Source organism: Pseudopodoces humilis, chromosome 2 (genome assembly GCF_049639895.1).
Source record: "Pseudopodoces humilis isolate 2021_Gansu_Grassland_sample_001 chromosome 2, ASM4963989v1, whole genome shotgun sequence".
NCBI classification, from domain to species: Eukaryota; Metazoa; Chordata; class Aves; order Passeriformes; family Paridae; genus Pseudopodoces; species Pseudopodoces humilis.
Genome location: NC_142201.1, coordinates 34,464,877 through 34,489,377, shown reverse-complemented (window position 1 = coordinate 34,489,377; position 24,501 = coordinate 34,464,877). Strand labels below are relative to the sequence as shown.

The following is a 24,501-nucleotide window of genomic DNA, read 5'->3' as shown; positions in this document are numbered from 1 at the left end:
AAAAATCATCTCCCTCCTGCTTTGGTGTTACTTATTTGCCTTTTTTTCGTTGTTAAAAAAGGGGGTTGTTTAAAATTTAATTCAGTGGAAGACAATAAGTAATCATGGCTGTTATTTCAGTGTAAGGTCACTAATGTAGTGGGGAGAAACAGAATACAAGGTCTGTGCTTCCAGATGGAGTTTTGCTAGCAAGGAAAAATGAGAAGGTGTGAGATTTATTTTTTTTGGGGGGGGTGTGGATGTGGAGGGCTGGTGAGGATGGTAGGGACAGTGTAGTTTCAGCTTGCATTTCTAAGTCGTGCCAGAAGGAGCATGGGCCCATCTTCAGTGGTGAACACTTAGAGGGAAAGATGTAAATAGTAGAAGAAATGTTTAGTGATAATTTGGATGAAAGCCAGTGAAACTTAACACTTGTGTTATTAGCAGTTTTCAAAGATCTGCAATTCCATAAGCACAATGTAATTCTTGAGAAATATAATTTGTTTCAAGTCTTTGCACCAGAAGCATCACAAGCTGTTAAGCAGTCACACAAAATAAATATTACAGTCAAATAAATATGAATAAAAGTAGCCCAGTGTCACAGCATAAAAATAACTGAATATAGTCACAAGTGCAAGGAGGTAAAAAAATAAAAAGCTGTCTCCAACCCTGGTTATCCCTGCCACTGGATTATATGAATCTGATAGTTTTAGCTGCTTCATCTTTCCATATCACTGACTCCTACTGACTTCTCTAGAACACAGTCTTAAATTCAGCAATAGCTGTATTCAAGTAGCCCAGAGAACCAAAATGTCAGCAAATAAATAAGGCTCCTCCAAGTAATTGCTCAAGACCTTCTGAATTGTAAAATGTATTACACCAGAGTAAAGATCTGAAAGAAGGGGATGTATAGTAAACACTACAAATAAACACATCTTCAGCACAGGTATGCCTTCCTTTCTAGAAAATTCAACAAAAACAGAAGAACAACTTGACAGAAGAAGAAGAGGACAAGCTAGTCCTTTTATCTCATCTGGAAGGCTGGAAAAGCTGTGTGGGAGAAAGAAAACCATTTGTAGCATATCCTGTTATTATTTATAGAATATTTTCTGAAGCACTGAAACTGAGCAGTGACAGACTTTATACGAATTTTCTCAGAATTAACTGGATAGGGAATCTAGAAGAGACAGTAGCCATGTCGTGCTAGTATTTAAACAATAAGGACTTTGTACTTTGCCTGGAATTCATGTAAAATCTGCATAGCTGTTCCCATTTGATGGCTGTTCCAGTTTAGTGGCTGTTGCTGGCAGGGATCCCAGTGTGTCCATGCTGGAGAGAGGGGGAAGGGAGAGCAAGAGGAACGGGAGTGAGTTCCTGCCTGCTTTCACCTGCAAACCTTATAGCAAATCAGGACTGCTGAGCACATCCAGGAGCAAGAGGGATTTCAGAACAAGAATAACTGAGAAGAGGGTTTGTTTTCCACATTGTTAAAAGGGGTTGGCCTTTTTTATTAGTCCTGATGATCATTTTGTTTTGGCTTACTAGGTTACAGTGGGAACTATTATCAAATGTATTCTTGGATTTCTGTAAGAGATTGCTGATTTTTAGTGACTGCTGTTAGATTTATAAATTATGTTGTGTTTTCTCATTTAACAGATAAGGAAACTGGACAAGCCCTAGGGCCCAGTAGTGGTTTCAATGCAACTGTCAGTGAGATGTCTGCTTTCAGAATGAATCAAACCTTAACAGAGAAATGTGAATACGTATATTTAAATAGTGGTGGGTTTTTTTAGTTAGTGTGGTCATTCTAGTAGTCTTTTAGTAAAAGAAGTGCTCCTAAAGTGGCTTGCAATAAATCAGCTAGTGCCACATCCAATGGTATTTAGATCTTTTTATACTACCAGTATGCCTCTGTTCAAGTTCACAGTTTTTCTGTGGGACTCTACATAAGTTTTCTGTCTAAATACTCATGTGCCTGCTATGACCAGCTGGCTGTGATGCAAAAACCTCTGGGGAGAAAGTGGAAGACAGCAGCACTGTCCAAGTATGAGCTTAGAAAGCTGATCAACACCTTGGGAAGTCAAGGGATTTCCTAGATGTTCAGATCTGTCTGGTTCTTTTGCTCCACTACAGCTCACAAGGGCTGAGCCTCAGCTACTTGGTGTAGACTGAAGATTATCATTGTAATAGTTTTGGCTTAACCGTGTACCACAAGCTCTTTAAATGTAATGCTGCCTAACAGTGGCTGGGAAGGCAGAGGTCTACCTGTTGTTAAAGCACTGTGAAGATACTGCTATTACAGGTGATGACCACAGCCATCAGCCTTTCCTTGTTGTCACAGATTAGTGGCTTCAGGCACTTGCCACATCATTGCTCCAGCTCTGTCCTACAGGACCAGAGTTCACTGGGGCCTCGGGGGAACTGCACCCAGACTGTGGCAGTGAAACACCACTACACTGCCATCTCAAAAAGGTTTGACATCCTGGTAGCAAGTCCTTTCCTTCATATTAATACGGCCTGCCTTTTTGATAGTGGGGTCCTGGCATCTGCATTCCCAGCAAGTTCTTGCTTCAAACAGCCACTGCATTGAGTCAGAGAGACCTTGTGCCTTCCCATTAGTCTGTGACTCACTATGCAGGGAGGATGAGCTTTCTGTAGTGCCTTTGTTGTTCTAGGGGGTTTTGTTGTTTGCTTGAAAGGGTTTATTTTTGTTTCGCTGAGGGATTTGTTTGTTTATTTGTTCTAGTGCTGGTGGGTTTTGGGTTTTATTTTTTAGTTTTTTTATTTCCCTTATAGTCTCCACCATAGCCAAACAAACATCTAGATGTTGCCTGAAAAAATCGTCAATGGGCCGCAGGTTCTTACTTTTTTAATACTTTCCTGGTCAGAATAACAATACTGCACTTTTTTCGCCTTATGGCACATCCTCTGAAATGCATAACGCAGGATTATACTCAGCTCTGGCTAGTTTAGTATTCCTCAGAAATTCAAGGTAAACTGTTGTGTACTAAAAAGGCAGAAAAAAAAACTCTCAGAAAATGCTGCATTTTCATTTTTGGAGAAAAAAAGCAACAAGTCTTTCATTAGTCAAGACAGAGCTTTTCAGTTCTCTGTGTTTAGCAGTGACTCTGTGTTTACAAACATCTTGAGTTGTTATAGCAAGTAAATATTCTTATTACTTTCAATCTCTTCCTTGGTACAGGCAACAATGTCTTTGTTCTTGTGATGTTTTGAAATAGAAAGAAGTGTGGAAAAGCAGGGGTATTGCATGGATGGGATATTTCTAAGTTTTTTTTCTCTTTTCTCAGTAATGGAATAAATGGAATCTAATTTAGCTCAGTATACTCCACAAAACTGAGCATGTGACAGTCCCTGCTGGAGCGAGCTTACCATGTACTTCTGCAGGACTGCTTGCACAGTCCCAGTGCAACATTTTCTGCAGATCCCTTAGGCCATTCACAAGGAAAAGGAGTGCATTTCACAAGCCATTCTTTTTCCAAAGGGACTAGGTGTGCTCTCTAATTCAGCAAGCAGGGAAAATCACTTCCACTCATAAAATTTGCCTTGCCAGACCAAAAATAAATATTTAAGAAATGAAAAGATTGTTTCTAGATTTTTAAAGTCCAAGTTGACTTCATAGAGTTGGCAAGTAGAAAAATTGGCTTGCTAAGTTAATAAATGGCGTTAAGCTTTGGAGTCCTTTAAGAAAATAATCACAAAGGTATTTATGTTTCTAGTAACTTCTAGTTTCTAGAAATTTTTAGTAACAATTCAGATAGAAACACCTTCTTGAATGTACTAGATGGCATCTAAACCAAAGAATAATACAGCCTCTTTCCTCAGAATAACAGTGACAATATTAGTTTCCAGAATGGCTTTTATTTGATGTATTTTTTTAGTTTATAAGGACACAGTAAAGGTTAGATTCTTTTCCTTAAAGTTGGTCTGAGGTTAAATAAAAAGTGAGCTCTCAGTTTTATGCCATTTGTAAAATGGTGAAAACATTCATCTCAGTGGACACCAACAGTTCTGTGCATGTATTGAGTAATGGGCACCTCTAGCACTTTTTTAAAGCCACTAACATTTTGTCTTCTTTCCAAATTCTCACAAGTCTCCCTGGAGTTAGCAGCAGCTGGAAAAGAGGCAAGACCTTGCAAAACTGCATGGAAAATCACCAGAACTTCTGGGGTTTGATTTTTTCTTTTCCTTTTCCATCAGCATTTATATGACCAATTATGTACCTGTTTCATAAAATGGAAAACTATGAAGTTTACCAGGGAAAACAATGGTAAGAAAGACATTCACTGAGGCTCTTTCCTGGATTTTAGGTGTTGTGCTTAAGAAAACAGATAATTTATTATTAACAGAGATATATTAAGCAGATAATCTTACATTTTCCCTGTTACCACCACCCCAACTCAATGAGGAATGAGTAGCTAATACAGGTTTGGCTCCGTTGGTATTTCAAAACCTATTAGCCTACTTTTATAAGACATGGAGGTTTAGGAATATGTATAGTGTATGGTATAGTTACTATACATTTATCATGTTGTAGTATCTACTAATGAATTAATGTCATATCTATTAATGAACCAGAAGTCAGAAGATGTGTTCTAGCATATGTATTTTACTTCAGGTGAGCATCTGTAAGCTTCCAATTGCAAACACTTTGAGCACCAAAACATGCAGAGATATTCTTGGGGTCTCCTAGGAAGATAATCGAGTTTAAGCCTGTTGCTGCACCTTGATTTTGCAGAAGGTCCCATGGCTTGAAGAGCACTTTCCCGACACTGTGTATAGCAGAGGGTGCAGTAAATGCCACAGTCAAGACATTGCCATAAAGACCAGCATGACTTCACACCAATCACCTTTGTGTTCCTGTCCCACTCATTCCAAGAGCCTTAACTGGAGCACCCTACAGCTCCATACAGAGGGTGCCTCAGGACACTTGTAGTATCCAACTACTCATTCTAGTGGGAACATCCACAGAGAGCAGTGCAAATGTCAATAAAGAAATGCAGACACAAAATTCCTGTGTGAAAGAATAGTAATAGTAATAGTAATAGTAATAGTAATAGTAATAGTAATAGTAATAGTAATAGTAATGGTAATGGTAATGGTAATGGTAATGGTAATGGTAATGGTAATGGTAATAACAACAACATCCCCAGAAAATAATACTAATATTATAAAACTCAAGGACTTGTGTATGTATTCAGGAGCTCCATCTGCTGGCACTCTTTGGTTGCTGTTTGCACCTATACTGAGTCCCCATAAAACTTTAAGAATAGTAGTTTAAAGTCTATTGTAAAACTTACAATTGTTTTTTTTGTAATGTTACCTCTTTACTTTTGCTTTTAGGAGCTACCTAAATATTTGGCTAATTTTATACCTGTTTCCAAAAATCTGTGTATCAAATCCTTCAAAACCTAACTTTTTACTGATACTAGCTGATGATCTTGGTATTGGAGATGTGGGTTGCTATGGCAATGATACAGTAAGGTATGAAATAAATTATCCCTTCATGGTAAACTTTATTTAAAATATCTACAGATGATATTTAGCATTAAAATTCATTATTAATTTATTAGTTTATTCAGATACACTTCTTTTCAAGCTATGTACAAAATGCATGTTCTACAGTAATTCCTACAGGAGTCATAATTATGCAGACATGCTTGAGAAACTTTCTAGGACTTAGAACTTTTCAAATGTGTTTGTGCACTCTACTTACCAGGCATGACAATAATACATACATTTACATAATTCCAGGGTTGAAATATGAAGGAATGAGATTAAAATTTAATATCTGTCAACAACTCTAGTAGACTTAGTATGAAATGACAGGTCAGTCTATGCAATATATGTATCCCTAGGGCAATTATCAATCTGTATATTGATTGATTAAGAGAATGATGTCTTTGTTCTAGCCTATTATTGTCTTGGATATTGTGTTGTGAACAGGCTCTTGTTCCCTGTGGTGCTTGGGATTCTGGTGTGGGACATACCTGAGATACCTTGCCTTTTTCCACCCTTTTTTTTTCTAGTTATTAATAAAAATATTTATACCCATTGAAAACTCATTTCTAAGGAGTCAAGGTACCTCAAAAATACATATAAAACACAGAACTTTTCTAGCTGAGTAGTAGGTAAACAGGTATTTGTAAATTTGACGGTGACTGGCTCAACAAAACTAGGGGGAGCTGTATGCCGTGAAATGCTGTGCAATATGTTTTATCAGAGGTGGGATTTTTCTCTTTAGGACCCCTAACATTGATGGCCTGGCAAAGGATGGAGTGAGACTTACTCAGCACATTGCTGCAGCAGCTGTCTGTACTCCAAGCAGAGCCGCTTTCCTGACTGGCAGATACCCTATCAGATCAGGTTGGGCCTCTCTCCAATGGTTTGCTGCAGTTAGTCTAATCACTGTTGAAATTAAAAATCCCCTTAAATAAACCTTGTTAAAGAACAGTTAATCTTGGGATTTGGAGTCTCAGTGAAATGGGCAAGAATTAGAGATGACTAACGATTGACTTCTATTGGAAAATCCCCATATAAAACACATTATGTGCAGCTAAATGACAACACAGAAATGGACAAAAATCCAAACAGTTCAAAGCACTCAGAGGTAGAAAAAGAAATAAAATTGTGTGATGTCGAATGTTCAGCGGCACTAGGATTATTACTATGAAATGTAATATTTTTAATATCCTGGCAAAACTTTTCACAGTGAAATATGTCAGACTGTAGAATAGTTCTCAGCAATTGTGCCTTAAAACAGATTTACTTCAGCTATGTAAAGTTATGACAGAAGACAGAAGACTTCAGCCATTCCATTTAGCAGTAATAATCAGTGTATCTTCTAATGTAATTCTGATTCATTTAAGGAGAAATGTAATTATGCACTGTACATTTCAGAAGTGTCCTCCCCTAACCCTATAAGCCTTCTGTTCTAGATAAATCTCATTTGCTTTCTTTGTTAACATCATATTTTGACGGAAGTTTGATTGTAAGAAGTTGCCTAATATCCAAATGTAGGTGTCTTCCTGCCATTTGTAGACACCCCAGCATAGCTGAGGTGTCTGCACTGGTCTAGCATATAACGACGTGGGACTTGGAAAAGACATAATTTTGGAGGTCAAGCAGAATATCCTAGGACATAGGAACTGATTTATAAAAAGGTACTAGACTTAGGCAATGGAGTCCCATTCATTAGAAAGCACAATCTGAGAAGACTGGAAATCTGAAATTTGGCTTGTTTTATTTTAAAGACTATTATTCCTCTCCAGGCATGGCATCCAGCACTCAGCGGCAGGTTCTCTTCTGGAATGGTGGTTCAGGAGGGCTCCCGCCAAATGAAACTACTTTTGCCAGAATACTCTACCAGCAAGGCTACTCTACAGCACTTGTAGGTATGAGACAAAGAAAGTTGTTGCCTTTTGTTTGTTATTCTAATTAAGTTACTTCTCTAAATACATTTTTTTGTCAAAATGTCCAGGATCAGTTAAACAGTTTTTTTGTATGCATAACTTTCAAAATCAGCGGGATTTTTAGAACATTGTCCACAAGTCCAATGTGAGTACAGTGTATCTGGTAAATCCAGAATGAGGTGCATGTAATATATAAATACACACTGCAAATGGAAGTAAATTCAAAGGAAATAATCTTGTTTGCCCAGCACAGATTGCTTTAGGATGAACCAACAGAGACATTCACTCGTGTTAGAGCAGAAAAATGTCATCTGACAGTTGGCACTGAGACACCACAGTGGTCTTAATTATATCAATTTCAGCACAATGGTTAATCATATTGACTTCAGCAAGGTTTTTAACACTGTCTCTCACAACATCCTCACAGGCAAACTCTAGAAGTGTGGACTGGATGAGTGGACAGGGAAGTGGGTTGACAACTGCCTGAAGAGCTGATCCCAGGGGTTCATAATCAGTGGCACAGGGTCTAGTTGTCACCAGTGGGGTCCCCAAGGGTCAGCACTGAGCCCACTATTGTTTAACTTATTCATCATTAATGAAGATAATTAGGGGACTGAAGCATCTCTCTTATGAGGACAGGCTGAGGGAGATTGGTCTGTTCAGCCTTGAGAAGAGACGGCTGAGAGGAGACCCCTCAATACCTGTCAGTATCTGAAGGGAGGGTGCACTACTGTTCCCTAAGTCTGTCCCCATTCTACACCCACTCCTCCCTTGGCTGCACTTTAACTGAGAAATGCAGGCAGACACACCCTACTACTGGATTTAAGATCTTTGTTTTTTATTTTCAGGGAAATGGCATATGGGTGTGAACTGCAAAACCAGCCATGACCACTGCCACCATCCTTTAAATCATGGTTTTGATTACTTTTATGGCATGCCTTTTACCCTTGTGAACGAGTGTCAAGGCACAGATGACCCTGAATTGGCCAAGTCTTTACAAGAAACATATTGGTTTCATACTCAGATGATCATCCTTGCAGTATTTACTCTTGTGATTGGAAAATGTGCCAATTTATTCCCAGTAAAATGGAAAATAATAATCTGTCTGGCCATCTGTGGTCTCCTTCATTTCATCTCCTGGTTCTCCAGCTATGGTTTTACCAAGTACTGGAACTGTATCCTGATGAGAAACCATGATATCACTGAACAACCGATGAACCTACAAAAAACTACTTCTAATATGCTGAAGGAGGCAATTACATTCATTGAAAGGTAATCAGCAGAGGTGGAGCAGACTGGGGGGAGCAAGTGACACAAAGGGGTCCTGGCCAAATACTGTGCCTTCTGCCTATAGGAACATAAAAATGATCTTAGGGTGGTGAATGGACTGTCACAGAAAGTGTCATATGAAGTTAATGTTTAACAAACAGAAGAGTGAGAGTTTTAGTTTTGTGGGCTTTGGTTATTTTTTTTTCCCAAAGGTGTCCTTCATTTATTATCAGTAACCTCAATTAGAATTGAAAAAAAACACTAAGTCTTTAAAAGTGTGTTAAATCTGGGCATACCCATATTTCTGTCAGGGTTTAGGGGTAGTGTGCTTGTTTTTTAAAGGAAATTTGAGGTAATATAAATTCCTTCACTAAAACATTGAGCATAGGTAATTTCAGGTTCCTAGGATATCCTACCTGGCTTGATGTTGAAGTGATATGTTTTCACTATGGGTGATATCTGCCCCTTCCATGAGGACACTTCAGATGCTCAGTGATGCACATCCATGTTTAGGTTTAGGCAAGTGAGTGCTGTCCTCCTTGTTTTCAGGAATGTGTCAGTCTTTTCTGCACATGTCTAATTTGGAACTGGAAAAAGAAAGGATCCTTTACTCTTTTGGTCTTAACATAGAAAAAAATATCTTTGTGGGATATGTTTTAACATCTCTCTGTCTCCCAAAACCTCAAAGCCAAAAAGATGTCAAAATAAAAATTGTTTAGATCACAACAATTAAGAGAGTAACTGCAATACCATTGTTATATTTTGGGTTGAGTGACAGTTTGAAGAGAAATTACTATTGTTTTCTTTTATTTCAGAAACAAGCATAGACCATTTCTTCTCTTTGTTTCCCTTTTACATGTTCACACCCCTCTCATTACCACTGAGAAATTTCAGGGAAGAAGCAGGCATGGCCTGTATGGAGATAATGTGGAGGAGATGGACTGGATGGTGGGTAAGTGTTGGTCTTGAAGAAAATTCTTCATTCACTTGGATATAGAAAAGATATTAAAGGGTTGATCACCAGACTGCCTTTTGGCATATGTAAAAATCAGTGAATTCACCTTGGTTACACAGTTGGTTTCAGAGATTGTCATACCATAACCAAACAATACCTCTTTTTTATTTTCTTAAGATGAAAGCTTAAACTTTCCTTGTAAGGATTTATTCTTTATCTTTTTTTAAATGACATGCTTCTACACTGAAGTGTTAAATGCAGTCAAATAGCCAAATGTGTCCCTGATCATGTTTTTAATCAAAATTTGTACAATATTTCTCCAGCTCTGGTCTTAGATGTAAAGAGTTTTTGCTGAATATTAAGTTATATGATGGTTGTTTTGTGTACTTATGCATTTTTATTAAAAAAAAAAAAAATCAATCAGAACCCTCTCCTAGCCAAAAGTCCAAGTTAGAAAGTTATGGAGTTTCACTTAAATTGTATGAAGTCAGTGAAGACTCACTTAGGTCATAATCTAGGCTCTTGAGTACTAATCAAGTTAAATTTCTGATTGGTTTAATTTGGTTAAAAACTTAAACTTTACTTAGTTTTGCTCTTTCAATGAGAAGGAGAGAGATAGCTATTGTATTTTGTCAAAAATGAAGACTCTATTAACAAAGAAATTGCCTCCTATCAAGGCCATGATTCAATTCCTGAACTTTTTTCCCCCAATAACCATGTGTACAAAATCACAATTTGAGTGGAACCTGGTTGCTTTCAATGGACAGGCTGAAAACTCCTGCAGGATCCAGTTGAACCAAAGGGCCCAGCCATGCTCCTGTTTCCTCAAGAAAGTCAAGATATAAAGAACACGTAGTTGAAACAGGATAGAAGCTAGTGAGGACAAAACTCCAGAATTGGACAGCTCTTGATTTGGTTGCAATTCAGAACCAATATACCTACACTCAATTGAAAGAATTTTTGTGTTTGGTAAGGTAAATAATTAGTTTCAGCAAGGACAGACAGGAAAGGAAAGGAACTGTAAAGTGGTGTTCAATGGCTTTTGATTTTTTCTCGTGCAGTTCTGCTTTTGCTGCTGCTTCTGTAGGTATGGAAGGTGTTCTTGGCAAATATATTTGATACAGAAGATGATGAAGACAATCAATTGAAGATAAAACACATTCTATATAAACATATGATGGGATCAGTACAAGTGACCTCAGCCACTCCTTATAAGGCTTCCCCTCAAGACCCTTCATCATCCTCATGACCCTTCTTTGGATGCTCTCTAATGATTTTATACCTTTGTTATACTGTGATACCCAAAACTGCCCCCAGCACTCGAGGTGAGGCTGCCCCAGCCCAGAGCAGAGCAGGACAATCTCCTCCCTTGCCCAGCTGGCCATGCTGTGCCTGATGCCCCCAGGACAGGGTTGGCTCTCCTGGCTGCCAGGGCACTGCTGGCTTGTCTTCAACCTGCCATTGACCGGGACCTCCAGGTCCCTTTCTGCAGTGTTGCTTACCAGCATCTCCTCCCCCCAGTGCATGCACATAACAAGGATTGCCTACTCTCAGATGCAGAATCCAGCACTCTCCCTTGTTAAACTTCACATGGCTGGTGATTGCCCATCTCTGATTTGTCAAGGTCTCTTTGTATTGAACGTGGTAGATCATAACAGAACTCACTCAGGCAAATGGAAATACTCAGTCTTCACTGAATGTGGAGTCAAGACCTAAAAAATTATTATAATGATGATGTTTTGCTTTGTTTATAGGCAGGCTTCTGGATGTTATTGACAAAGAGGACTTGAAGAATACCACATTCATTTATTTTGCATCTGATCATGGAGGATTCTTAGAAGCTCACAGAGGAAATTCTCAGTTGGGTGGATGGAATGGGATATATAAAGGTAAAATTCCTATAAAGGCATGAAACTTCCTCTTAAGAAAAGATGGAAAAATATATCCAAAGAGACTATATTAAAAAAATTACATGATGAGATTATAATATTGGATTGTAGAGCTGAAACAAAGGGCATCTGCTATTCATAGGGTTGGAGCTGAGTGGAGGGGCAGGACCACTTCCCTCAATATGCTGGCAAAGCTCTTCCTAATCCACACCTGGATACCCTTGGACTTCTTAGTCCCAAGGGCACTGCTGGCTCATGGAGAGCTCGTTGCTCACCAGGACAGATCCTTCTCTGCAGAGCTGCTGTCCAGCAGCTCAGCTCCAGCCTGTAATGGGGCTAGTCTTCCCAAGATACAGAGCCCTGCATTTGTCTTTGTTGAATTTCAAAAGGTTCCTCTCCACTGATTATCTGTGCCAGCACTGGCAGATACCATGATGTCTATTTTTCATACTACAGTTCTCCAGTTTCTCACCCACCCTATAGAAGTTTCTTCTAGACCCTCTATGACTGGCTTGCAACACAGTGACAAAAGCTCTGTGGAAATGAAGATTTATGGTATATTTTATATGTTCTTCCTCCAGATTACTAAGCCTTGAAAAGCCACTGTAACATCCTGGGCAGCTTGGTACTTACTGTATAATGAAGTTTGAAAGCTGCAGCCATTACATGTTTCCCCACAGAAGAGTCATGTGCACATTGACCTTGCTCAGCATCACAATTCACATTGTCTAGTACTAAGTTACTTGATGAGCCACACAATCAATGTTTGATACAGTTGGGATCCACCCACACACACAGTCATAAATGTAAAATTCACCTTTAGTTCTTAATATGAAGATCCCATGCCAGTTACACATGCAAAATGGCAAAGAATCTCACTTGAATAGCTTAGAATCTGATCTAAGGAATTCACCTCCACTAGGGGAACATAGTATTATTAGTATAATATATAGTATTAATAGCAGGAGAGTCCAGAGGGAAAAGACAAATGCCATTAGGACGTTCAGGATGAGAGGACAATGATGAAATCATGACTGCTTAGTGAGAAGGCAAGAGGGGATACAATATCAATTTAGATATCAATAATAGAAAGACATAACTATTTATGTCCACATACAAGGGATATGCCAGTGGGACAAACTAGCAAGATTAAAAAATACAGTTTAATTAATAAATATCTATAAAATTCACTCTTGCTATTGGGAACTGTATATTAAAAACAAGCAGATAAATAAGCCACACATAGAAATAATGAGAAGAGCCACTACTGAATCACAGTCTACTGTTTTCCAGGATTTAGTATGTTTTCATTAAAGATGCATGAAATATTCTGAAGTTTTTAAACCATTTTCTTATATATGCACAATAAACATCTGGTATCATCTATTCTTTTATATTTTTCACACTTCTCCCCCTTCTATAACAGGTGGAAAAGGAATGGGAGGATGGGAAGGAGGAATCCGTGTTCCAGGCATAGTTAGATGGCCAGGAGTGTTACCTGCAGGGACAGTGATCGATGAACCTACAAGCCTTATGGACATTTATCCTACAGTGGTTCAACTGGCTGGAGGGGCAGTGCCTCAGGACAGGTACAGAGGTGGCTTCATAAACCATATTGCTTCTCTTACTTTATTTAGACAGAAGCTGACTGTGTCATCCTAACAGCCACACATTAAACTCTCTTTGTTTCTAAAACAGGCAATTCTCTAGCTTTCTTTTTGCACAACTTTCTCCATCTTGTCTGCTTATGTGAAAAAGACAAAGAAAAAAACCCATATGTTTTATCAAGGGTCATTTAGCTAACTCAGTTCTCCTATGACTGAAAAGTAGTTTGGTTGATTTGGGACACTAGGGTGACTGAAAAAAAAACAAGACTTCTCTAAAGGACATGAGAAATTGAGGGTGGCTAAGTCATTTTAGCAAAAGAGCATAAAAGTACTGGTAAATTGTAGCTAAACACAGTTACAACCCAGACTGCAACTGAATTGCTAGGAAATTCAGTAAGTGGCTTCTTTTTTTATTATTATTTTTATACAGTCTGGAGGTCACAGAGCTGTCAGAGATTTCCATTTCAGGTGGCAAAATTAAAACCTGTGAACTATGCCCTCACTATTGTTATCACTTCCAGGAAAATTACATAATGGTGACTGATCTCCCTAGGCAGGATGTGTGAACTAGCTGTAAATGCAAAAACTTCTAGTAACTGTTAATTACTTGTCACCATACATTCACCCAATTAAAAATCTCAGGGCTCATTAGCTAACCAGTACATTGGTTTAGTGATGACACTTGAAATCTTAGTGCTGAACACACAGAGTACTGCTCATGCTTCAGCTGCAGACTTTAAATTCTTAAGCTGTCTGGTGACTCTGGTCCTCTCCATCAGGGTCATGGATGGGCACACCTTGCTGCCCCTGCTGCTGGGGACAGAGCAGCACTCCAGGCACGAGTTCCTGTTCCACTACTGCGGTGTGTTTCTGCATGCAGTGCGCTGGCACCAGAAGGACAGTGAGTACAAACATCCCCCTCCTGCGGGTCAGACATGATGTAATGTCCTCTAGCTTCCAATGGAATATCATGTAGAAATGTACATGTATATACAGATATATATATATATGGAATGTGTTCACTGCCTCAAATTTCCTGTTCTTCTGCAACACCTCATTGTTAGTTGTCCTGCCTTGCCTGAGGTGAAGGAGTTTGCTTCCTGGGAAGTAGACCTTCAACAATCTCTCACTATTCTTAGAGATCTCTCTTTGTTTCTCGATAGTGCACACCATATTTTGTGAACACAGAATGTTTCTGATCAGAGAGAGCTGTGTCTGACTGCCCCAGTTCCTGCATATTTCTGCTGGAAGAGTCATGCCACACTTCCTTAGTGAAAGGCTAAATTCATACTCCAATCACATGGGACATTTGCAGAATTTCTTTTCAGGTTCTCCTGATGTTGTCCTTACCTAAATTGCATTGCTTGTTCTTCTAAGCTATGTAAGTTCTACTTCAGTAGCTATGCATACAACATGCAGATGCAAGGTGGATTTGGTGGCATTTCATGTTCTTATGAAGCCACGTGCACACCTAGATTTCTTATGCAGGACTTGCTAAAACTTTTCTCATCGAACTGTTTATGGCAAGGGGCCAGAAAACAATGCCATGTTTTGCATACAAAAGACCAGCTAATCAAATACGTAGCTCAGCTTTCAGTCAGGCCAAAAATTCTGATTCTTTTTTCTAGCTGTAATTTCTTCTGACTGGGCTGAGCAACAGTCTGTTTTAGTTCATTTGCAAGTATGTCACCCTCATATTACATATTTATTATCTGTTAACATCTTGATCAGCCTAGACACAAAGCCATTGTGTCTTGATGTCACCCAGGCAGGACCTATCCTTTGAGACCTTCACTGAAGTCAGAAGAATCCTTTGTTTATATGTTAAAGAGTCCTTTCCTTTACCTCTGCACCATGAGCCTTATTAGTGACAGTCCATTACTTTCTGCTAATTAAACTGATTGATTGTTACGAGAGGGGTTTGAGACATGTTTGGAATGAAGCAGCAGGATTCCTTTCTCTTGGATATATTAAATTAACACGTTGTCCTAACATGCACATGCATCCTTCAGATTCTGTCAGAGCTACCTCAGTAGCAAATTGTATATCCCTCTTTGCCCCTTGGGGATCAGTAATGCGTCTCTTGCTTTTATCACCACTAATTTCAACTACCTTTTTTTTCCTTTTATCCTTCTGTAACCCAGCTGTCTACTCAGCTCACCAATACAGGTTAATTAAAATCAGCCTTGCTCTATCCTTCAAAGTGAGCTAACAAGGACTTATCTGTCTCCTACTCTGCAACTCCAGTAATTATTTGCAGCTGTGAAAAGGGAAAGTTAAAATTTAGAATCAGAAAAATTCTCCCCAGACACTCTACACTCACTACTCCAAATTGCCATACAGACTATAAATTATAAAGAATTCACCTAACTTATTTGTGGAAAAGAATGATTACTTCAGTTTTTCTGAGTGCTGATCACAATTCCTGTGTACATCTGGATAAATCTATCTGTACATCTCATATTTAACTAATAAACAGTTATTTTAGCAATATCACAACAGCACTCCAACCAGAGCCAGATACTCAGAAAAAATGCATGTCCCAGAGAGTGCTTGTTTAATTCCTTGCAAAAAATATCTATACTACCTGACCAACAGACATAAGAAGCAAATCCCATGCTCTGGGCACCCCTGATACCACAGAGGATGCTTGCACTTCCGTCATGAGACAAACATTCTTTTAGTAACAAGACAGGGATAAGCTTGAGGATGCAGAGGACATCCAGCCAGCAGCAAAGCAAATACTCAAGGAGTATCAGCCCTTGTAAGGTGTCAGAAAGTTGAAATATTTTATCTTTATTTCCTGATCCATGATATTTTGAGCTGGAAAGGGCCCATAAGGATCATCAAATCCAACTCTTAAGGAAATGACCCACCTGGGGATTGAACCCACATCCTTGCCTATAGCACTACCATGCTCTAGCCCTTTTTCTTTCAGAAAACATTGTTTTTCCCTTCTTTCACAATTTCAGAAATTGAGATATCAAACATTCATCCTCATTTTCTTACACCAAAACATTTCAGAACCATTGAGAGAGCATCCCTCTATAAAACCTCTATAAAAGCACAGCTGCAGGATGTGGAAAATGCGTGGTGAAAATAGAGATACAAACCCAGCCAGCTAACCAGCAATGGGATATTTTAATATAAGATATTACCTAAACTTTAATATCTGTTATTTGTTCCCCTTCACCTTTTAAGAAGTTTTTAAATTTATTTATTCACAAAATACTGTTCTAGCATACTGACAAGAGAGAGACTGGAATAAAGCTGCAGGCTTCAGACATGAAGAAGAACGCTGGACACAAGAGAAGAAAGGAAGAAAAAGTTCAGCTGATTCCATTGTACCAAAAAGAAAATTCCATGTAGGGACAATGCAGCTGTCAACTCTTTAATGCTTTGAGCACAGAAGTGACTCCAAGCTGTGAATGTCCCCTTTCTTCTTGTCTCCTTTTTCAGACATAGTGTCTAATTGCTGTCCTCTTGTTGGGCACATCCTGGCTTCTGAGTTCAGTGTAGTGCTTTCTAAATATGGGGTAAGGAACAGGAGAAAAAGGAGGAGGGAGGGAGAAGTAAAATATCCTGATGAACTGCATTCAGCTGTAGTCCTAGTAATTTACCACTTTTTCACCACAAGTTACAAACCTGCACTTATCCCATGGTCAGTACAAGAGTTTGATAAAGTACAAGCTCTAAAGCTGTGAACTATTTGCCTTCTTCACTTTAACTTAAAAGCTAGAGTCCAGATTTTACTGTTTTAAAGGCCTGCAATTAACCTGCACCCTTTCTGGAAGTGTGCTGGAATATGAGCAGAAAAATAAGATGTGATCAGTTTCTGCCTAAATGTACTTCTTCACTCAGACAGTGAAGAAGAGCCTGAAGAAGAGCCACCTATCAATATATACACACAGAAATTGGGGACTGCATTCTCCATTTCCTCCCCTCCAAGAGGCATGAAAATTTTTAAAGGGAAACAAGAAAGTGGGAGACCCATTGTACTGCAAACATTGGGCTAACCATCCATATACTGCACATGGTTCCCAGAGCCAAGGTGTACCCATGAGCCACAAAAACCATTTGAGTTCCTGCCACCTTTTCCCTGTACACAACAGCCATGACATAAGCTTCCCCTTGGAACAACAAACATGAACAAACATGAACCAAGCTTTCAGGGACCACCCACCAGCTCCTAATGACATTAAGCTGTTTAAATGTGATTCTTCTGTGACAGGTGGCACCGTATGGAAAGCTCATTATGCTACTCCAGTGTTTCAGCCAGAAGCTTCTGGGGCCTGCTTCAGAAGAGGAATTTGTCCGTGTTTTGGGGATGGTGTAACCCATCATGACCCTCCACTGCTGTTCAATCTCTCACAAGATCCATCTGAGGCAAATCCTCTATCAGCAGACACTGAGCCCTTGTTTGACACTGTAACAAGGAGAATAAGGAGAGCTGTGGAAGAGCATCGCAAGACACTGACTCCAGTCCCACAACAGCTGTCTCCTTACAATAACAGATGGAAGCCATGGCTGCAGCCATGCTGTGGGACATTCCCATTCTGTTGGTGCCATGAAGAAAATAACAAAGCATAGTCTAATACCAAAGTCAAAGTACAGTTAGCTTTAAAGAAATTCATAATTTTTCACGTTCATGTGACTACAGTCATAAAGAGATTAGAGATAAAGATTAAATTATAATAGAATAACTAAAAGGGACATTATTAGTCCCTTAATTAGTGATCAATTAAATTAATTAAATTTAAAATCCCTGTTAGTGATTGTTTTTGTTCAACCTTTTCTCTTACCCACAGAAATTAAGTAAGCCTGTGGTTTAAAAAAAGATTAGGGGTCATCTGTATAATCTATCCCTGAAGTGAATAATTTAGGATTAAATACCAAATAAATGAAACAAAATTTATTTTCTTACTGACTTACATTCCAAGCAAATGATGACTGATAAAAAAGTAAATTTTTACTAGCAGATGTTTATACAGAAAATATGCTTGTTGAGAGAACAGGACTGAGCCCAAGAGGGTAGGCCTATCCAGGCCTTATCTATTAAATGAAAAAACCTGTTGCACAAAGATGAAAGGATGATGACAATGAAAAAAATAATGAAAAATAAAATTGCACATTTAATTTGGAAATAAACCAATATGCATCAGAAACAAACACCTACTAATTTACAGCAATTTTATGCTTTATCATCTGTATATTTGTCTGTCATGTAAGAATTCCCAGGGAAAACTGAACTGACAAGTATGTTTTAAAAATTAGATAGCTGAAGTTAGTATCTCAAGATCAGCAGCAAAGTGCCTAGCTATTCTGAAATGTTAAACCACAACAATTCTTACTGAAAAGTGTTATCCACATATTTAAGTCATCTCACTTATGAGAGCATTGAAATCATCACCCTGCTGCCTTGCGAAGATTGCGAAGCTGAGAATGCTTGGGACCCATCTGAGACCAGTTCATTAAGCCTACGTGTCCCACTTGAGTGACAATGCATCTGATTTCATAATGCCCCATGAAAAATATTCTTTGTTTTGTCAAAAAACACCTTGTTTTCAGCAGGAGGTGGTAAAAAATTTTACCTCACAGAATAATCGCTTCTGTGTCCAGGTCATCTTCCCCAAGCCAAAAAAGTGCCAGCACTCTGTACAGTTATTACAGAAAGGGAGGGAATTAAAATATCTAATCCTCTCTTGCTGCCCTTAGTTTAAATAAATTACTCTCTCAAGATATAATCCCAACCATGGTCTTGCATGGATTTTGTGTCAAATCAGATTTTCAAATGGAGGTTCCCATAATTTTTCCTCCCCCCAAAAAGTAGATTGTGGGCAAGAGACTCTGAGTCAAACTTCTAAGTCTTCCTGAACACTGTAAATTCAACTCCTACTAACAGTCACTCAGGCTTTAAAAAGTAACAAGGGGTGGTAAGAGCTGCAGAGCAGGTACTTTAGGTGGTATTTCTTTGCTTGCTGTCTTGGGGAGCCACACCAGTGCAGCTCTAGTCAGGACCAAGGTAACCTGTGTGTCATTTTTTTGCCTTTTGGAAGCAGGAAGAGACAAGAAGGCCCATAGCAGGTCTCTCTCTCAGCTCCTGATCTGCCACAGCAGGTCCCTTTCTGCAGCTTTGGGACAGAGGAGAGTGCATGTATGGATTATACACCCTTTGCAGTGTTTCAGGGAACCTCCCAGCTCACACCTCCAGTGTGCTGGGTCAGAGGTGTAGTGAGTTGCTGCTGTTTAAACATCATAGGTTGTGATCATGATGCAGCACCAAATACAAGTCCCAAAAAAGCTGACCAGGCATTTCTCCAGGTTATTTGCCATTTCATCTTTTCTCTAAAAGGTCACCAAGAAAGTTATGTGGAAAACATTCCACATAAATCATAGGGCATGCATGAAAATGACCTGATTGGATACCTCAATGCCACACTTAATAGAAATATCTCAAAATGTGTTTGTTCTCACTTTTGATAGTGTTTAAATCTGCCCCAGCATTGCCACACTCTTGTCAGATTTGACACTTTTCTGTGGCTAACAAGGACTGAAACCAGAGCAACTGCATTTCACTGGATTCATGCAGGGAGAAAAGAGCATAAAAGATCACACATTTTAAAGCCAGTTTGGCTGATTCAGAGATGGAGATAAAATCCTACTGCTCGGTGGGGAACAAAGTCAAAAGCTGTCAAGCCAGTCAGTTCAGTAGCATCTACATTACCAGTTAAGTACAAGGCTAAGGTTTTCTTTCTCAGTTCACTTCACTGGATTCCCCACTCACCTACTCCAATCATTAAGTTAGGTATCAGGAAAAAGTTTTTCACACAGCAGGAGGCTGAGCACTGGAACAGGTTCCCCATGGAAGTGGCCACAGCACAAAGCCTGCCTGAGTTCAAAAAGCATTGGGACAATGCTCTCTGGCATATGGCGTGGCTCTTGGAGCATCCTGCACAGGGCCAGGAGGTGGACTCAGTGATCCTGCTGGTCCTTTCCAACTCAACACGTTCTATGACTTACACACAAGAACATGCCCAGTCCCACACTTGGCCATGATGAGAGCATTTACCAGAGGATGGGACAGTGTTCAAGCACCCACTCAGCTTGCAAGCATAGATCCAAACTTTAGGAAACCAGACTAGGAAGGCCAGTACTTCAGCAACACTCAGAACTCCATCTCCAAACACAGTGTGAAAAAAATCACCCTGTATAAATGTAAACATTAAACATTTGTCTTACACCTCGTTCCTCTGAAAATTAAATTTCCTGAACTGCTGTATAGAGTCAGATGCTAAAGAGTCATGTAGATATCCACACTGCCTTTCTGACATCCAAACACAGATAAAATTATCTTGGATGGCATCTGTGGAAAACTAGAGGCGCTTTCAGGCAGGAGGAGGAAAAATTAGGGCTGACAGCATAGAGAACCAGCTTTTGTCAACTGTTAAGAGGCCTCAGCCAGGCACAGGGAAAAGTGCTTTTCCCACACAGAGAGGGAGAGGGCAGACACTGCACATAGATGATCTGCAGGCGAGAAGTAGAGCAAAGTAATGGGAAATTGCTAAGTAGGATGCACACCACTTCAAAAAACAGGGGGAGAGGAGAGAAAACTATTTTCACTCCTAAGTTCCTCTCACTGTCTAAAGCTAAATGTATCTTAAAGCGTACAGATTTTGAGGAGACAGTGGTAAGCAGGAAAAGGAGGTTAATTATTTTACCTGTTTCATGCATATCCTAGCCATGGTTTGGTTGCAAATCTCTGTCTGTATACACTTTCAGAAGAACATGTAAGCTCTGCAGAAGCTGTTCTTCTGATCTTCTGGAAAATGTATATTTCCCGTAAAGCAGATGAACGCAACATCACACTTGAGTTGTCCTCATGAACCCTTTCATATAAAATGCATTAATAGGCAAAAAATCTGTCACAAAATCTTCTTGAATAATACTGGAAGGATGAAACTCTAAATCAATTCCTTAGGTATCCTTGAAAAATCATCTATGATATTTCTCAAAATATATTATTAGAATAAAGCCTAAATTGGATGCTTTCTCCCTTCTTTTCTAATGGTTTCCCCCTTTGCAGAAAGGTACAAGAACTACATAAAATGGCCTGTTGGGAATACCTGAGACAACTGGCCAATCTCCAAGCCATTGTTAGCTATACAAGAATATGCCTACACATGGTTTAATATAGACACCATAGAGAGGGAAGTATTAGCCTGCAACAAATGAAGTTTGTTTTACTGAAAGAGCTGTGGCTGCACTGTGTAAATGTTTGACATTCATGTTGTATGAAGCTGACTTCCACTTAACTCCTTTGATCATTTTAAAATGACATTTAGAATTGTTGCATTAGACTGACTCAACAGAGCAATTGTCAAGTCTCACAGGAGTGAGACAATAAGCTCCTGAGAAGCCTCACTTCACCGTGTTTAAATATTAGACACATTGCTTTGCTCCCTGCTGGGACTCAAGGGAGTGCCAGCACACAGATCACAAGATCCTGTCTTCTAAAGAAGCAAAATTGTTGTGTAGCAAATAAACTGAGAACGGTAATTTGAGCTCAAAAGTTATCCAGGTTCATTCCTAAGATTCCTAAGAACTCTGAGTACCCTGAGAGGAATTTACATAAATGACCAAGGAGAAAGAAAAAAACTTTTGCTCATGACAGGTTGTAGGTTAAAATACACACACACACAGGCATACACATAGTGTTGAACTCAATAAGACACTAGAAGATTTTTGTAGGGTGTTTTGATTGTTATGTTAAATAGAATCAACTCCATTAAAAAAATGAGATTTATTCAAAACCTAGTTTCTTATTGAATTACCATACTATTGCATCACTTAAATTTTTTGAATGCCAGAAAAGAAAGCTTAAAAAACAAATTGCAACTCCCCATGTTGAGATAAATGAGGTTACTAGAGGATCCAAACAACCCTGGCTTCTGCTCTGGCATTTGTCTAAAAGCTGTAAGTAAAAGGTTTGGAAACAGAAAGAATTAATGAGGTTTGAAAAGAAGAAAAAAAAAAAAAAGCCTCTAAACTAAACAGAACGTAAAACAGGTGCCCATCCATGACATATGATTAGTTTTGTTCCAAGTATCTAATCCTATGAGAAGGCTCTGAAAATCTTACTGCTCTAAAATAAACAAATTTTCTGTTTAATGCATTTATCATTGTTCAGAATGATGCACTGTGGCATAAAATTGAACAAACGCTTCTCCAAGGCAGTTAATGTTATGCCATCCTGAAAAGTATTAAAATTACCACAACTAGGAGACTGGCTGTCTTGGAATTTTAAAGTTTTTATACCTCTAGTTTGTTGAAAGGGTTCTGACAACAGTCAGAGTAAAATTCAATAAAAAAGTTCTTACAACTCTATTTTTTTTTCTTTATTAATATAACTCTCAGTTTTCTAGCAACTATTATTTATACATTTAAGTCAATTATATATTATTGTATTTTTTAGCTACCTTTGCTATAATTATGGTATAATGTTATTAGAAACCAAAAGTTTACCAGGATGAAAAATATAACTTGAGTGTCACACCTTTTAATTTTTAGCTCAAAAGAAACTATTTATAAACCACCCAACTCAGCATAAACAGAATTTTAGCTGAAACATTTTGCAACCAATATACTGACAATGCAGACTACTTCAATGAGCAGTCTAAACTGGAACGTATTTTTGGAGGCTATTTAAGAATTCACTACCATACATTAAATCTCATATATTGGGTTGATAAAAACCAACCAACCAAACAAAAAAAACCAAATCAACAAAAATTCAAACCACATAAATAAAATCCCAAAATAATGAAAAGAAAACGTGGGGGGGAGACTGGAATGTGAGATTTGAATTAATGAGATAAGAATTAAGAAAACAGGAACATTTAATGTTATGTTCAAAGTCATAAGAATCAAAGCAGTTTAGATTAGGAAAGCAACTGAACCAGATCCATTAAGGAATAAATAGGCATAGTGCAGACTTATTGGTGAACAACAAGCTGTTTATAGCAGCACACAAAAGTATCAAACACCTGCTACTAACCCAGCCTCCCATTCATGGATAGAAAAATCAAGGTGTAGAAAGCCAAACAAAACAAAGCATTTTTTCAAGTGCCAGCTTTAGAAAAGCCAGTGTTGTGAGCTGACTGATACAGAGAGACAAAGAAAACTTATTTTGAAAGAACAACCCAGATGGAAATGTCCTCACAAAGCACTAGGCAGTAAGTCAAGTGATATTTCAGGAAAACCAATGTCCTTTTCCCGTAGGCTAGGAAAGTGCATTAACCCACATGTCTAAAATTTTCAAGAATTTCCCTTGTGGCACACCCACACTATCTCCTTCTTTTACATGAAGAGCACCCAATAAAATTGTTGTATGGCAAATAAAAGCTCTGAATAACTCCAAGCACATGACAGAAGAATCAGCATGTTTTGTTTTAAACACAAGTTGTCCTTTCTAAATACAAAGTCTACAACAGAAAGCCGTAGTCTGGCCTTGTTTAAAGATGAATAGTGCCACCAAAAATCTTACATTTCTTAACTTTCTTTACCCTAAAAATACTCGAGGCTATACCACAGTTAAATATGCAAAAAGAATTCCAGGTGAAGCTAGGTAGTTGTTTTTTTTTTTCTCCTCAAGACACATTTTGACTTAGCAAACCTCGGTGCTGTGGCTCATGGCCACATGCATCCCCTAACGCCCCTCAGACCTGCCTGTGACCTCAGGACTTCAAAATGATGGCCATAAAAGCCCAGAATGCTGCCTGAAGCACAGCACTGCATTCACATAAAAAATTGTCCCTTTTCACAGCCCGCTGGCAACAGTTGTGTGCTAGAAGCACTACAACACTACATTACCAATAACTAGTTCAGTTTTTTGTGTGTGAAGACAGGACACAAAAATTAGGGCAGGGCTTTTAACAGCTATACTTTTCCATGAAATACAATAAACCAACTACTGTTTGCCAATTCAAGAGATCCTAAACATCATAATTATGCATATCTGTAGAAATAATCATTACTCTCAACTTCTAATTCTGCTCAGCACGTAATGCTAGCATCCCAAAAGCAATTAAATAAGATTAAAAAAGAAATTAAAGTAACTAGTTATTCACAAGTAATATTCCCTGGCACAATGTAAACAACCTATAGCTCTTCATCATCTGATAAGCACGTCTTCATATGTCTTTTCAATTTCTTTTATTTCCATTACATTATTGTACTACAATTCTTTGCAAAACATTGTATAAGCCACACCGAGTACCATTGTACATATTAACAGTCTGAAATGTACTCAGTCATGTATTTGATTACATTCATATGCATATTTTTAAAAACCTTCAGTTGCTGATTTCACATCA

General features: G+C 38.6%; 1 protein-coding gene across 1 annotated transcript; it reads left to right on the top strand.

Moving 5' to 3' along the window:
* Positions 1-1,380: 1,380 nt before the first annotated feature.
* Positions 1,381-18,298, top strand: LOC102111426 (arylsulfatase D). Its single transcript, XM_005516490.3, has 11 exons — positions 1,381-1,449; positions 4,198-4,267; positions 5,341-5,481; positions 6,242-6,363; positions 7,269-7,391; positions 8,258-8,681; positions 9,494-9,630; positions 11,388-11,522; positions 12,949-13,111; positions 13,909-14,030; positions 17,361-18,298. The coding sequence occupies exons 2-11, from the start codon at positions 4,215-4,217 to the stop codon at positions 17,717-17,719; spliced, it is 1,779 nt and encodes a 592-aa protein (XP_005516547.2). The 5' UTR covers positions 1,381-1,449; positions 4,198-4,214; the 3' UTR covers positions 17,720-18,298.
* Positions 18,299-24,501: the final 6,203 nt, after the last annotated feature.